Source organism: Myiozetetes cayanensis, unplaced genomic scaffold (genome assembly GCF_022539395.1).
Source record: "Myiozetetes cayanensis isolate MyiCay16 unplaced genomic scaffold, myiCay2020 scf7, whole genome shotgun sequence".
In the NCBI taxonomy this organism is placed as follows: Eukaryota; Metazoa; Chordata; class Aves; order Passeriformes; family Tyrannidae; genus Myiozetetes; species Myiozetetes cayanensis.
Window position 1 is genome coordinate 39,196,021 of NW_026087964.1, and position 16,968 is coordinate 39,212,988.

The window sequence follows — 16,968 nt, forward strand, 5'->3', positions numbered from 1 at the left end:
GATTGCTCCACAGAGGAAACTAAAATTGCTGTGAAAGCTGAAGGGAACATTAATAGTGAGCCACTTGGTTCAAGGTTGTTCTTATTTTAATACTCCACATGCCTCTGCTACTCAACTCAGCAGGTCAGGGTTTTCCTCCAGAGAAGTTTTTACCTGAAGTATGTTTCTTTTGCTTTAACCAATTGGTAGTTATAACTATAACTGGCAGTTTTAACTACCAACTGATTGTTATTTTTTAACCTGGAAAAAAAAAGGAGACCAGTTTGCCACCCACATGTCACCAGAAAGGAAGTAGTCAGGGTCAGATATTACTATTATATGTGCTAGTATACCAAGTCTGTATCAAAGATAAAATGCATGATAGAACATATTAAAGGCACTTCTCTAATAGAAACATCTTACAATATACACTTCAGAACTGCCATTCTGCTCTATGATCATACAATTTTAAAAATAAATGAATCAAGTACAAAAGCATCAGTAATGCCTTCACTATCTTCCAAGGTTTCACTGTTCTTGTGGTACTGCATTAGCATTTTCCCAAACTTACCTGATCTTCATGCCCAGAAATGTAGTCTAGGAAGATTCTGATGCTCAGTTTTCTCCATGGTCTCTGTACAGCTATTAGTATGAAAGGTTCTGGCAGTACCAAGAGAGATTTCTAACATCTAAATTTTCCAACCATTACCAGAATCTACACGTACATTGGCAAAGTTTGCTTCTTCAAAGTTCCTTTGCAGACCAGTTGTTGCATATTCTGATCTACTGACCTATACATACTCAGTATACCCATAAATACCAAAAGACTTGGATATACTCAGCATAACCAGAATGACAGAAAAATAACTGTGTGCCGAAGGCAGAGTGGGTTTCTCAGATTCTTGGAACATCTGCCATATTGCATACATATTGCTCTTGTTCCATCCAGAAGATCCTAAAACATATACTCTTAAAACCTTGGAGAATCCTAAAAAAATTATGTATTGCACCATCTTTGAAAAGCCAATTCATGAAGCAAACTATCACTGTGCACTATAAGCTGGGCAGCTGAACAGGAAAGGGACAAGAAGTAGCTTTCCCATATGGTCAAGTGTTAAGAAGATACTTCCCACTAGATGGCTCACAGGGTCCTTGCTGTATGAATGAAGGTACGAATACCTGACGCAGCAACCATGAAAATAAAAATCTTTAAGTGTTCTGTAAGAACATCACCAGAAAAATAACACTCAGAATGTGCCATGACCACACCGTCCTCTGCAGCCATGAACACTGAAAAACATCATGCTGGAATTCATACAGCTATGTCTTGATCCTTTCTTAGTCCTTGACCTTGTCTACTTCCCCAAAATATAAGAGCAATGAGCCACTACCTACAGGTGACTTCTAAGGTCTTTGTTTATATTGCTACACAATATATTTTGTAATACATTTGGTTTTCAGAACTCTGCCATTGTTTTTCTCCTTCATTATTTCCAGAACTTGTCTTTTATTTGAAAGGCAGAGCTAAAGATGTGGAAAATGGCAGTGTTAAGAGACCATCAAGCATTCAGTGCGTACACACACACTCACTCACTCATAAAGCCCATTTTATTGGATAGTTAAAAAAAGCACACATACATATCCTAATTCAAATGCATTGTAAAACAAACAACACCACCAACTAAAAGCACACTGCATTGTTATTTACATTGTTATTTGGCCAGTGCTAGAGTTGACCATATTTTTTATACCTATGCTGTGCTTGTTTTGTCTGGAGTAGAGTTCATTTTCTTCACAGTAGCTAGTATGGGGCCTTCATCTCCTTAGAGTGCATTTGGAAAAGCATGCAGTCATTATCAACAGGGGACTAAACCATGAGGAAACAAAATCCTTGTGAATGCAGGATGCTCCGTGTGCAAGTTGGGCTTTCACAGCTCGCTCTTATGTACTGTTTCTTCTAATGGAATCAAAACCCTGAAAGGACAGCAGTGCTCCATAAAAAACACCACAACTTTTGATCATGCACCACAAATAACAGAACCATTGCTGATTGCCGTATTATTTGACTAGAAGAAGGAAAGAATATGGAAATGATCTGCATTGTTCTTAATTACTGTAGCTGATTGCTATTGCAAGGTGACACTCCAGTGTACATATGAAATGCTAAAAGCTAATTATAACTTTGGTATTACAATCAACACCAACATGACAGTACAAGACCCTAATATTCACAATGAACATTTTTTCTCACATTATTTAAGACTTCTATGACAATACAATGATAAAAAAATACCCTAGGAACTGGGTTATAATAATAATAATAGTTACTGTTACATGTACACATCCCATTTATACGTAAAATATTGCCTTCATTAAGAAACTAATTAGAAAATTAATTTATGCTAAGTTTTATCAACTTAATTAGCTGTATTTTGTGGGTCACCAGATAACTTTTTTTTTGACATTCAAAGACCTATTATTCTTCAAACTGGGGTGCTGTAATTAGTACATCATTGACAGAAATAGCTTTTCAGACTACTAACATTCTACTAGATGATGATCTTGTACTGTGGGAGCAGATCTCTAATTCTCAAATATGATTTGTGAAACCACCTTGTTGACCTTCTGTACTGAACAAACAGACAGGAACTGGTATTGTCACCAGTAGTTAAAAAAAAGTAATGACAAATAAAACTTGCCAATTTACAGAGTAAATCAAAGATTAATAGATCCAAAAAACACAGAAGAGATCAGAACTAGTTTTTTCAGTGTCTTTAATTAGCTAAAGATTAAGTAATTTAAAGTACTTATCCTTGTTTATACTTGGTGAATATTTAAGGTGAATGAAATTTCAAATAAGTAGAAGTTCTAAATTTTGTAATAATTTTATTGAGTAATGGTAAAAATTAGTTGCATCTTAATATACAGATTTATAGCTTTTTAGTTTCCATTACTCCAGCTACCAAAAATATCTTTACTATATTTGATCTAATTAATAAAAAATCTAGAACATTCTACTTCAAGAACTAATTTCTCAAAAGTACACTTAAAATAATTTTTCCAAAAATGTGCAAGACAATGACCTTCCATAATCATCATATTCTCCACATGATTTAGAATTAAGTGATCAAGGTTTGTCTTACAAAGGCATGTTAAATTCCTAAATACCTGCTGAAATGACTTCTCCTCTGAGACTTACTAATTTCAATTTACCTGGAATTGAAATTTCTTCCCATCATTCAGTATATTCATAAAATCAAAACAAACCATTTCAAAGTCATTGCTTTAAAAACTCAGATAAATGTCACAAAAACTAATTTCTACAATTCTGAACTGATGATCACAAGGAAAAGCCTGCTGTCCACTCCTATTTACTATAATAAACCTACCAATATAGGGACAGCTGTGCTATAGTCATGTTGTGGCATCTACTACTACAGCTTTGCAACATCACTGTAATACGAATGTAGATTTGTAAGCAGGATCTCGATTTGATCAGAAGAAACCCAATAACATAAAGGAAACAGTATGTGGTATAATGTGAACTGAAAAAAACAGCAAACAGCAGCAAGTTTTCAAACCTCACAAGTGATAAAAAGAATGGCAGAAAGGCACCTGCAGTGTAGTGGGGAGAAATGCAGAGAACAAAATCAATTGACACAAAGGACATAATCTAAAGATATACTTTTGCCTTGTTTTTGATGAGATTAATGTAAAGAAAGACTGGAACACTTGATGCTGGAACAGGTTGCCCAGAGAAGTTCTGGAAGCCGCATCCCTGGAGGTGTTCAAGGCCAGGTTGGATGAGGCTCTGAGTAACCCTGGTCTAGTGAAAGGTGTCCCTGTCCATGGCAGAGGTGTTGGAACTAGATGCTCTTTAAGGACACTGGCAACCCAAACCATTCTATGATTTATGACTAAGTGATAGGAATGAGGGTACAGAAAAAGAAATGATCAAGGTGGATGAAAAAGAAAAAAAACTTATTGCACCCATACTAGGGGAGGAAGAATAAAGGGAATCCCAAAACACAAGAACACTTTCTCAAGCAGTCACAAATCTGTAGATAACTGCAGATGCTGTTTCTGGACTCTAGAACCAAAAACTTACTGCCTGGGCTGAGGAATGAAAAAGCCATCAAAGCAGCTACTGCTCTTCTGGTATGAAGAACTGCATGTCATGAACAGCTTCTGATGACACTTTAAAGTGAAAACATTTCAAGACAGAAATGGGTCAGATTAGTAGTAAAGGAAATTAGGATAGCAAAACACATCAAGTCAGACAACAGGATATTATTTATTTGTTATAGAAGACAAATGGAAAATTCTGATCACTAGACTGATAGAAATGAAATTATATTTTCTAGTTCAAAAGCATGGTCCAGCAATTTGGGACCAGTAAGAAAATCTGAGATATGATTGAAGATCATCAGTTGATAAAAACAAAAGAAACACAGATCTGTCACTGTGATCAAATAGGTTACCAGAAAACACTGTGACAGAATCGGGAGAAAGCTATTTCCAGAAAAGACAGAGAAATATTAATGCCTTTGTACAAAGCAAATTGAGATCTCAGATGGCATACAAAGTACACCTCTGCTCATTCAGGATTAATGCATCAGGAAAATAAACACTGAGAAGAAAAAAATCCACATAGTTATTAAAGTACTGTAAAATTGAGGATAAACTAGTTATAAATAAACATAGGCTGGAAAAATAAAAGAATGTTCCTAACCATAACAAGTGAGGTATTATGGAATGATGTGCACCCAGGAGTAGTGCAAAAAGAACTTATTTATACATGGAGTGTGGCAATTTATACAACAGATTGCATAACACTGGAGAATCTTCAAACTATACTGATGCAAATTCACTTTTGGTCATCACAAAATTACCTTCTACACAGCACACTTTAATTCGAACACCTAAGAAAGCCTGATAAAAACTTGAAAGAAAAGATCAGGAATATAATGCATTTTTTATTAGACACAATTTCCCCCTAAAAACAAGAAAATAAAATTCTACTAAGGAGGAATGCATTTAATTTTTAATAAATACTTTGCAAACACTAACTTGAAATTGAGCTTTCTGAGTAATATTTTTAACAAGATTTCTGAAGTCCCACAGAGTTTTGGTCACTAGGTTCACTGACACTAGGATTTGGGTAATGTGGAAGTTAAAAAACAAACAAAAAAATAAAACCTGAAAAACAACAAAAAGATGCTTGGAGGAAAAAAGGAAGTATTGAATTCTTTATTTTATAATAACTTTCCAAATGGCCTAAATCAATTCTTTTGTGGTTGTCCAGATGCAAGGACCTCAAAAAACAAGAGACAAGTGAAAATTCATCACTTGAACCCTCTATATCACAGAAAAGTAATATGCTACTGGATTCAAAGGGCAGTCTTTGCACTAACTCAGTGCTCAGATCTGACTGTTCTCATTATTTCAGCTAATTTACCTTTTTCTCCTCTCAAACTAAAGAGTCAAACTCGCACTCTCCAATCATATCTGCTTCACAGATTCATGAAATGCCAGTCCTAAACACTCTGCCTCTTTAGGTACCAAGAAGAGTCCGCAGTAAATTTTACAGAAGATTTCATAACTAATCCTTTCGTCTCCTTCACCTCTCAGAGGCTTCTGTTGAGCTAGTCAAAATTTAACTCTGGAAACATATGTTCTATAATTCTGCTACATCTCAAACTTCAAAAACTGAGGGTGAGGTATGATTCATAGTTTTTGATCTCAATTTAATTTTTTTTTTTTAAATCAGTGTTTCTTCTCTTCTCCCTGGTTTTAAAGATTTCCTGTGGGCTTTTTTTTAGAATTTTCAATATCTTGATGAGCATGAAGACAGACTGAGGTTCATAGACTGCTGTATGCTTTCTCTCTTTTCTCACAACCTTCTGTAATGTAACTGCTAATTTAAATACTTTTACAAGTTAAAAAATATTTCAAAATACTTAAAAAACTAGAGGCATTGGGCTGTGTTTAACATTCTTAGAAAGATACTACTATTTTCCTTCAGGTCAAATTTTCTTTGCCTCTCAACAGATAACACCTTTACAGGATAAATTACTCAAGGGGTCTTGTCAGCTCTTATGTTTATTGCTGGCTTTCCACTATGTGAGAGGATTTCTTTACAAGACTAAGGACTATCATCCTTCCAGCATGTTTCCAATGCCCAACTTTTCATTCTGCAACTCTTGTTCCTTATGCAAGAATAAGCAACTCTTGCATAGTCTCCCCAGTGAAACCTAAAGGATACTACTTTGTTATGGAGCAATTCTGCTTGCTTTAATTTTGGCAGAGGATCTATTTTTAAAGGCCACCAAAACAGCTAGAACAAAACAGATTGATCTGTTCATGTAACACTTGGTTCAAGAAGAGGTAAATATGAAGAGATTTTAAATAAAAACTAATGCAGAGAGAAAATAAATGAGTCTAATTATTGCTGTGCACATCGTTTTCTTTTTGAGATGCCTTATTACCTTACACACAGGACTAGTTACAATTTATCTTCTATGGAAAAAAGGTAGCAAGATTGATGTCATTTGATGTCTATCTGATCTGTACATACCTTTAATGAACTGAGTTAGGCATACAACAAAAATATGATTCAATTGTAAAAATAATTAAATTTTGTTCTGGTTGTATCATTTTGATAGTAATTTTCAATATGCCTTCAAGCAGGTGGGATGCATGGAAAAGTTCCAGTGAATGCTTGCATACATACTTACTTTGATTCTTTCTTCCCATGCCATAGCCCGTGAAAATAAGTGAGGCAGCTTCAGGAGTTAACACATGTAGATAAAGCTTTAAAATTAATTTCTGCAGTGGCAGGTGAACAGTAGACTGCCTTCTCGGGTGACTTTTTTCCCGCTTTGAAGTTCAAGTATGTGTCCTGGCATGTATCAACTGCATTTACTGCAGCTGCTGAGAAACCACTGAAGGTAAAAACAGTGCATGACTGTGGAGACTGTCACTAGTACGTATTGGAGAGGTGGAACTTCACTGTCCCACTGCTCCATCAAGTAGTGTCTGTGACCTGACACTTAGATGATGCACCTACACAAGATCAACTGAAATAACTCCTAACTCTTCCAAGCTGTGCTTGCAGATTTATCCACATTCTCGTGACTACAATCCACTAGTGATTTGAGAATAACGACACACTTTGGGAAAACCATGGCCACACATAATTTCTTTGATGTTCTGCCTATAACCCAAGAGAAAATGCAACAGCAATGCAATATATATCTTTGTTTGGGCTTTCAGTTGCACTAAGAACTCTACAAGCACTATCCCTAAGGCAGAGACACTAGCAAGTATCAGAAGTGGTAAATATCCCAACTCAGTGTAACAGAACTCTTTAGATTTGGATCTTGCTTGCAGTTCTGCTAGTATCAACTTTGAGATCTCCTGAGGAAAACTACTACACATTTTGGTATTTACAGAGACCTGATAGATCTACCATTAAAGAAAACAATTCTGTATCTATAGATTTACATCTAAAAACTTATCTATAATGTTATTATTAACAAGCAATAGTATCCTGCTGATATTTACTGTTCAGTAACACTATGTCATCATATTTAATTTTTTTTTTTCTCTTTTAAAATACTCTTAAATCCATTATTTCTGCACTGACATTTTCTACATAGGATCTACCAAGCTTCTGCTTCTCTTTTTAAAGCAGCACTAGAAAAACCAGAGTATAATGTCTTTTCATCCCTTTTTCTCAGTTATGTTTCCTGATGCAGCGCAAACTGGCGCTGTGCTCACTGTTGGCAAGAATAGCTCCTGCTGGTCCATACTACCTTTAAAGATAGGGAGTGCCTACCTAAATTAGGGTAAAGGGCAAAGTCAATACATTTCTTGTCATGAATGGCAAGGATGTTATCTCCAAGTCAAATGATATGGACTAGCTTGTATGCCTACTGTCTGTAGGATGTATGGTGAGCAGTCATAGAAGCTGGACAAAGACTTGAACCCATCTCTTTCAATTAACATTGCATACATATATATCCAGGTATTCAGAATAGGATTTTTCAGCTGACTTTTACCATTTAGCTTATTGCTGAAAATTCCTTTTTGAAAAATACTGTGAAACATCTCTTTTCCAATTGTCTAAAGTATTATCAGAAAACATCTTTTAGTAGCAAAGAAAATTCAGTTTACTGTTCTCATCCCCAGTACACAGCTATCCTGAATTTTATGCTGTTCCAGGAATTAGGGCTCTACTAGTGAAGATTCAATATACATTTCATTAACAGAAAACAGACTTGCAAATAATGCTACTTCTTGAACTGCAAACAGACTAACTGAAAACCCCAGTTAAACCATGTTTAATTCCTTGATAGTGACAGACAAGAACTAGCCCATTTTAGCATGTTGCTAGAAAAATACTTGACTTGTTTCCAGCTGTTAAAGAATTTGAGTCCTAATTTCAGGTCATATAAAAATCACACATCCACTCCAATCCAGTCAGAACACATATATATTCTGGGTGAAATTTTAGTCTAGGTCCTAGAGATTCCTTGCACATTATCTGCAGCAAAGAGAGTATAATTCTCGAAGCTTGACTTTCAGGCCTCCTAAAAAAAATTCTGACAGTCGATATTTCAGGAAAAATAACTGGGTAAGTTTAAGTGATTTTCAGCAAATAGTAGATAGACCATCAGGCTAAGAAGTTGCATTGCACACAGTGCACCAACTTTTTTGTGATAGAAATTGCTGAGAAGAAATTTCCAGAGCAAACATGTGCAGAGTGAAAGGTAACTTAACAAAATATGAAGAACCTGACCTCTCAAAGCCTCCACCTAATTTTTAGAAAAAGAAGTTCTTAATGTTCAAGTAATCACCAGGAACATTAGCTGTGTAAAACTGGAAATATGTAATTATATATATGCTAGGAGCATAACTACATACTAAAGCATGCACATACAAACATTTTTTGTTTTAAAAAGAATAGCTTAAAAAACTCTAAAGAGAAACTATTCAAAACAAGTGACCTACTGTGAGTTCACATTCAATCCCTGGTACAGCCATGATCTAAAAGGTTTATGTTCACAAAACCAGAAACAAGTTTGTATGCTTCTAAATGCTTCTAAACACTCTTAGGACAAACTCGATCTCATTTTTACTACCTTACACACCTGATGTTAGTTTTGGTTTAGCTAATAGGAATGTAACCAGCAGCAGGTATTATTACTGAACCTATCATCAGAATCAGAAAATAATGCTTTTCTACAGCTGAGACAAGTATGATTCTGATTTCATACATTCCCAGGTAAGTATGCATTACAGGATCCGGTGAAAACCATAATCTAGCAGTTACTGCTCTAATGATACAGTATATTAAAAAATATTTCTGAGAACCTGTTTCATTTAATTTTCATGTCAGTCTGTGTTTGAAATGTAAATGAATTATTTATAACTATTTTAAAATAGATTTGGTCTAAACCTAACATCCTGCACTAAAAAACCCTGTAAACACAAGGTTTTTTTCTATTTTGGCACGCCAGATCTACTTCCATTGCACAGAGAGAGACACATAGAGCACACACACAAGGTAAAGCCGTTATGTTTTTTTTCTCAGCAGCCTTAGTCTCTCACTCATTTGCTGGATGGATTTCACCATGCTAGCTGGTGTCTCAAGGGCAGCCTCAGAGACTCACACATTGGAAGTTTCATGTATTTTTAAAACTGCAATACACGGAGGTAGAAGCTGAGGACTGACAGGCTTCCAAGGCATTACTGTAATGCTAATAAAAGTAAGAACTGTTTTCAACAGCAGGCATGTATTTACTACAGCAGCCAAGAGGATTATATTCCATTCCCCATTTGCAAGCTTGAAAAATCATGTGGAATCCTTATTAAAACATGAATGTGCATCTTCCCATGTTCTTGTTCACTGTGTGAGTACCTAAAATATGGCAGAGCTATTAAAGAGATGAATGACACCAACTCCCTTTTTCAAACATACCTTGTTTTTCACTGTATAGTGGAATGTTCTTTTTAGGTAATTTTGCTTTGCATATTTATACCAAGACCCTTATATTTGTATATAGATAACAATATGTAACAATAATGAATAAACAAAAACACTTAAGACTTGTGAGTTGAGCTGTGCATATCACATTTTCATAGCAACCTTTTAATAAAGCCTAGGGAAAACACTTTTACATGAGCAAAGACCTATTTAAAACAATCTAAAAAAAAAAAAATCTAAAAAGTAGAAATTCTTACCCTAAAAAACTCTTTAGTGGAGCCAGAATCTAATGTCCCATAAGCAATTTCTGTTTGCTTGGAAAGATCCTCTGCACTTTCAATGGGAGACACCATCCTCTCAACCGTCAGGAAGGCCGCTAAGTTAGCCGTGTAGGATGAGATTATGATGAGGGTAAAGAACCACCACACACCTCCAACAATGCGCCCCGACAGGGATCTAATAACAAGTATGAAATGGATTTGTAAAGTGAAATGAAAGTCCTAAAAAGGAACATGTTTTACAGTTTTACACAAATGATGCATTATACTATAGGGAAGCATTTCAGGCTATCTCACAGTGCAGCTCTGCATACTCATCAGATAGGAAATCAAGGCATTTTCCACTATTTCTCCTGGACTGAAATCAGGACTCCAGAGTTTACTTCTCGGAGAACTTAGTGATCCAGTTCTTCAAAGTTCTGATCACTCTTGAAGCAAACTGCTCCCACCACAATGTGCTAGATTTAACCTAGAAGCTTGTTGTCCCATCTGAAGTGATTTCATGTGACGTTATGATGAGGATCAAACAAAATCAGCAAAACAGTGCTTTCAGAAAAATCAGTATGCACTTTAAAATCAAGTGCCTTTAGCCTGATTATTTTCCTAAGACATTCAGACACAGATTGATTTCTGCTGTGAACAATCTGTACAATAGTATTATTTGTAATGAAAGCTGGCCCAGGAAATATCTATAGCCTAAAAAGTGCACACAACTTTTGGAAGTTACAAGCATTTAACAAATGGAAGACTGGACATGAAACAATCAATGATAATACAGGAAAATGGTGAAGAAAGTATATTTTTTAAAATAATAATAATCTGATGTTTATAACTGCAGCAGGTGGGCTCTTATGGATCTGTGTTTTGCATCTCCTGCTCAAGAAGAAAGAAGAAAAGAGAACTCAAGAAAACATATAGAACAGCATAGAGTACACAACATAATAATTTCCAATACTAGAAAATATAGGAGAAATATTGATACTGCATTATTGTCAAACTTGACCTTTTTTTAAACAATCCTTTACACTTTGAAATGAATAGCTACTTTCTTTCTAAACAAGACATTACAGGAAGTAGTACATAATCTTTGGAGATGTGCTTAAGTATTTGGCAGAAATGTGCATGTAGTTGAAAGTCTAGTACTAAGGAGTTGCAGGAACTTAGGTATGTGTTGATGTGTCTTCTCTATCTATTAAGTAAACAAATTAGAAATCACTCACCAGCCTACCGTACTAAAAATGAGACTACAAACTAATTCTGACATAATATATAGATAGATATAACTACATATATATACATTTAAACATGATAGTTATGTTAAGCAGATTTAATAAACCGGGAACAATAATAATAAATAGAATCAGTTCTGGACAAATTATTTCTACTAACTGCTATTGTATAAAATGTCTGTGGTAATTCTGACATTGAAAGATTTATTCCATGTCCCAATACACTCACTAAGTCACTCTACATGAAAATCAAGCACCATAAGGTACAGAATGTGTTATTAAAAGGACCATAGAAAAAAATTATTTCAAGGTCCTTTTAAACTGAGATGTATTCTGCAAAATACTCTTTCTATCATCTTTGAAAAAATATTACATTTTGAAATGGAGGTAATTTCAGTATAAAATAATTCTACAAGTAAAATATTGAGTTATATGATATACTGAATATATTGTATTACATATTTGTAATACAATGTGTCCATGTATATTTAATAACCAACAACTTTATGGCATTTTATATTATATTGATGACACCCTCTGTAATTGACAATAATCTTCAGAAGCCCATGATCTGTGAGCAAAGTTGCAACCTACTTTGTGAAAAAAAGAATAAGCTCAATACCAATCCAAACATTATGTTCCCATATGACATTTTAAAAGTAAAATTATTTGGGGTGTCATTTGTATTAAAAATTTCCCCAGACAGTCTGTCCCAGTTTAATAAATAATTTCCTTTTGTATGTACATTTCAAAAAGTTTCTAAAGATTGATAATTATATGGTAGTATGAACCCACACTTTAGAAGCATCTCATTTACCAGACCTTTAAGTACTGGTAAATTAACAACTTTTGTGCACAAGTAAATAAATTTTTGCACCACATTTTATACTTAGAACTGTATTATCTGGCAGAACTGAGAGCATACATCTCAAAAAAGATGAAGAAAACTTTGCTATAAGTTATCATTATCATATAATATATTATTCTACTCTGTTGTTTCTGTGCTAAACATGAGGAAACATGAGGACTGCTACTAATGACTATTTCCAGATGGTCCAGTCTTATTCACCAACATCTTCTATTTCAGAGTCAGTAACCTGTCTACTCTAAAATTCTTACAGTGGTTGTCATTTTTATTAGAGAAATTATAACAATAGTGCAAAATTTAACTTCACAAAGGTATTTTGCTGATGCCTGAAGGTACTCCTTTCATATTTACAATGATTCATCTGCAGAGAGTTGAAATCCCATAGTTATAGTCTTGGTGCATAACCAGAAGTAACAAGTGGTTTTGGCCCTTTTTTACTTTTAGAATAAACAGATGATATACAAACTAACCACTGTCCTCGAAATTATGCTTGCAATGAAATAAAGTGCTGTTAAACACTTCACTGAAACTAAATCTTGAATATGCAAAATTATTTGAGTTTCATGTACCTTTTATTACTATCATTATTCTTCTATTACCTTTCAAAAGCTACCAAACTGTGCAAAACAACTGTTGTGCTTTCATAGCCAGTAAAATAATAACAATACTAATAATGAAAATCATTATACTTCTATAACCTTCAAATAAAGCTTTCAATGAAAATAATTTTGTAGCTTAAAGGGACTTTGCAGACAGCTAAACCTGTGAAGCATGTAATGGATACAAAAACCCTACAGGGCTGAAATTAACACAACCTCTCACGACCTGCAAAAACTTGCTCTCCTCAGTGTCTTGTTTCTTGTATACAATTCTTACTGTGTTATATGCCAGATCCATTGTATCTTTCATCACAGAGCCTGGCATCTCCCACCGTGATATGGCAGCCTTTGCACAGAATTGCTTTAGTTCTCACACAATAAATGTTCTGCTATTTCTGCAGAAGAAAAACTTGAAAACCTGCTGTTGCCTTTTGGCATGCATGACATACATAAGAAACGCTCCCTTGGTGCGATTTGTTTTGCACAGCAACCACTAAACTCACTAGAAGTTGATCTGTTCCCTCTCTTAACTTTAGGACCTTTACAAGAAAGTTAAACTGCTTAGTATAATTAGACAAATCTTCTGATTTGACTTCCTTAAACCCTTCTGTTGCCCTTTTTCATTTGTTACTATAGTTCCTTCAAGCAGCAAATAGTTATTTACCTACTTACCACTTTGCTGAATCAGGGCTAGAACCACTTGTGCACAAGCACAATAGAATATTTAATGAACTGCAAAGGAATTAACTTAAGTGCTTTACAGTTGTCCCTAATAAAGCAGGTGAAAATCCGTTAGGAATTAAGCTCTTATAAACTGGACCTTCAGATTCATTTTAGCAATTTCCTTTGTGACTTTTCTAAAACTAGGCCATGAAAAAACAGCAGCCTTTTGCAACTATTCACATGAAATTAGAACCATCACATGACTTTTATTTCAGTTCAAGGCTCTCCTGGGGAATAACAGTAGGTTAATAACTGTGTTATGCTATGCAGTGAGCTTCAGAGGGAAAGTGCTGCCTGTGTAGTTTGCAACTAGTGTTACCCCTTTTTCCCATTACAGTTGTTGTGAACCATATGCACTGTCAACTGTAAAATGGGAATATGCAGCAAAAACACGGTACCCCTCCAAGAAGGCATGAAATGATGTGAACCTTATGCATTTCACAGTCTCGACATGGTGTATATAACTTCACTTGGTAAATGTATGATCGGCATTAAGACAATATCGATCAAATACATCATGAACCTGCTTTTGTTTCAAAGACTTCTATGATTTCAGGGAGGGGAAAAAACAAAGCAATTAATTCCTCTCCAAGAGTGAAAATATATGCACCACGAACCTCCTCTGGCTGAGACGGCTGAGACCAAAAATGCACAAAGTTGAAATGAGTGAGTAACCAACCTTGGCGAAATATCGCATCCTTGCTGCATAAAGGCACCCAGGGAAAACCAGAGACTATTAAATATCCCAAATTCATTAGTTGATTCATTAGTTTGCGTTTCTCTTCCATCTTCAAATTCCTCAGTGTGCCACTCGTATGGGCTAAATCTGCTGACCAGGAATAAAACTACACTGACCCCAATGTAGGCAAAAACAATGCACATCCAAATTTCATATGCTAACGGATCAAGAAATGAAAACACTCCTGGCTTGGACTTCTGAGGCTTCTTGATCATTATTGATATCCCCAGGCTCATAAAGGGCTTTGAGAAGTCAATCACCTCTTCTCTCACCAATGTTATAGTTAATGGAGCAATTGCAATATCGGCTTTCTGTAAAGGAAGATAAAAAAGGAAATAATAGCTACTGCAGTGCAAAGAATCGTTTCGTTTCTACTGCATTTCACAAACAGAAAATAGGACGGCAGAGACTCTGGCAACATTTGTTTCACCGAGAACATCCTATGGAGAATTTCAAAAGCTTTTAGTTGAACTTCTACAAAATGCATGTAACCATACTGTTAGCATATTCCAAGTTTTTGTTTTCACATATGCTCTTCTAAAAGTATACGACATTTAAAAATTTAGCAGAGTACTCTGATTTTCACTCGGTCAGAAGGATGAAATATGCATTCACTACATTTGTATTTAAAATGCAATTCCACACTTCACTTTCAAAATTTTTCATACCATTACGAATTACTAATTCTCTATCAAATTAATTAGATAATTTTCCTATACTATACAGAGGAAACAAAACAAAAGCCCACCCCTTTCATCAGTCATCTTTAATGGCTTTATTATAGAATATTTTCTTACCCCATAAACAAGTTCTCCAACCATCCCATTCCAGATTTTCGTGTCTGCATCCCTTGCCCCATACTTGCCATCCCCAACAATTGTGAGCTTATATTTGAATCCACAGTGTTTAGCAATTTCTGTTGCTAAGTCCACACAATAGCCCTCATATCGATCATTTCCTTCAAGCATTTCGTGATTTTTCTTCATCATGACATAGGGGGACTCCTGCACAGAAAGAACTTGCCTTAGCTGCTTGGTAGAGAGAAATGCATCAGTTGTACACTCCTTAGATTAACATGTTCCCTTTTACACGTGAAAAAAGAGAGAAGACACCATCTGAATCATACATGCTATGTATATGTTAGTTGTTAATTATTAATGTGACATGTCTTTAACACATTTAAAAGCTGCATTCTCCACAGTCATACACAAATAACAATACTTACAGGCATAGTGATTCCCAGAAGTATGTTAATAATGACCATGAATGTTAACAGGAGTTACGCACTCAGAGAAGAAAGAGTAAATTCCAAAATCATTTTCTTTCTCTCATAAAGTTTGGATGGAAGAAGGCAAAGGTATTTAGTTGCTTTTGTTGTTGTCTTAATAGAAGAAAATTATTTTCTATTTCACAACCCCATCTCTCCCTGGGAAAACACTTCAGGCTCTCCAGGCTATATTTTTATTGAAGTACTACACAAGCAATAGGCAAGATATCTATAACTATGCACTACAGTTCTATCATCAGCAAAACTGGTGATGAGTCATAAGTCGTATTAATGCATCTCCTCTTTGCTCAGTTGTTACAGAACTGTTTTTGCATCCAGAGAAATTCCTATGCTAACCTCTAACTTGTCCAAACTGATAAACATACTGGGTAACTTACAGAAAAATGCTGTTCTATGACAACACATAATTTAATTTTCTAAACACCCAGAGTACAACTTTTAACATTTTATTTTACACTTTACAAATCTATAGCAGCTACAATCCTAAAGCATAAGAACCAGTCTCTTTGCTGTTTATAAAAATCTATTCTCTAAAATTAACACTATGGTTCTGCCTCTCAAAAAGTTCCTCTCCTTTGAAAGCAGATATATAATGTCCATTTTCAGGTTTAAAAATTTTAACTTTCTAGGATTTACAACCAATGACCGTTTGTCTTCTACAGATCAAAACTGCATACTGAATCACATACATTTCCTTAATTTCCAGATTTTATTATGTATCATAATGAGTAACAGTTCACAACTTCAAATAATAAAAAGACAATATATTTAAACTAACATAAGGATGAGAAACAAATCATTGCAGGACAGACTGTCTTCTGACAAAACATGAAGTTAATTACCAAAATAGTGGTGACAATAATAGTCTTATTCTCTAGTCCAGAAGACTCATTTCCAAGAGGGCCGTCAAGTGGATTCACAACCATTTTGTCCACTTCACTCCAATATCCAATCTAAAGAGAGTTTATAGGATGCACAGACACCAGTGAATATGAACTTTTATAGAAAAGGTAAAGCATGTTATTACTACGCCTTTAATTTGTACTCACAGAGAACTATTTCAGCTATGGATTTATCAGTGTAAGTATTTCTATTTATGTATTGGAAGACAACAACAAAGAGTAAAAAGACTGAACTACTGACATTTGTTCATACTACTTTGTGTGTAAAACAGGTATACTATTTTTTATTCAAATATTAACAGATTTTAGTATCAACATCACGCACTGTAGAATTGAAAGTGTTATGAAATACTCCAGATTATGAAGACAGGA

General features: G+C 34.9%; 1 protein-coding gene across 5 annotated transcripts in view; it reads right to left on the reverse strand.

Moving 5' to 3' along the window:
• GRIA2 (glutamate ionotropic receptor AMPA type subunit 2) overlaps positions 1 to 16,968 on the reverse strand; it is a 92,675-nt gene that overhangs the window by 6,700 nt on the left and 69,007 nt on the right. For all 5 annotated transcript variants that reach the window (XR_007631854.1, XM_050338518.1, XM_050338519.1 and 2 more), the window contains exons 9-12: positions 16,537 to 16,647; positions 15,204 to 15,410; positions 14,347 to 14,717; positions 10,228 to 10,426 (exon numbers count right to left, since the gene is read on the reverse strand). Coding sequence is in view for 4 of the 5 variants with exons in the window: in XM_050338518.1 (XP_050194475.1) it covers positions 10,228 to 10,426; positions 14,347 to 14,717; positions 15,204 to 15,410; positions 16,537 to 16,647 (888 nt within the window). In the remaining variant the exon portion in view is untranslated. The remainder of the gene's footprint in view (positions 1 to 10,227; positions 10,427 to 14,346; positions 14,718 to 15,203; positions 15,411 to 16,536; positions 16,648 to 16,968) is intronic.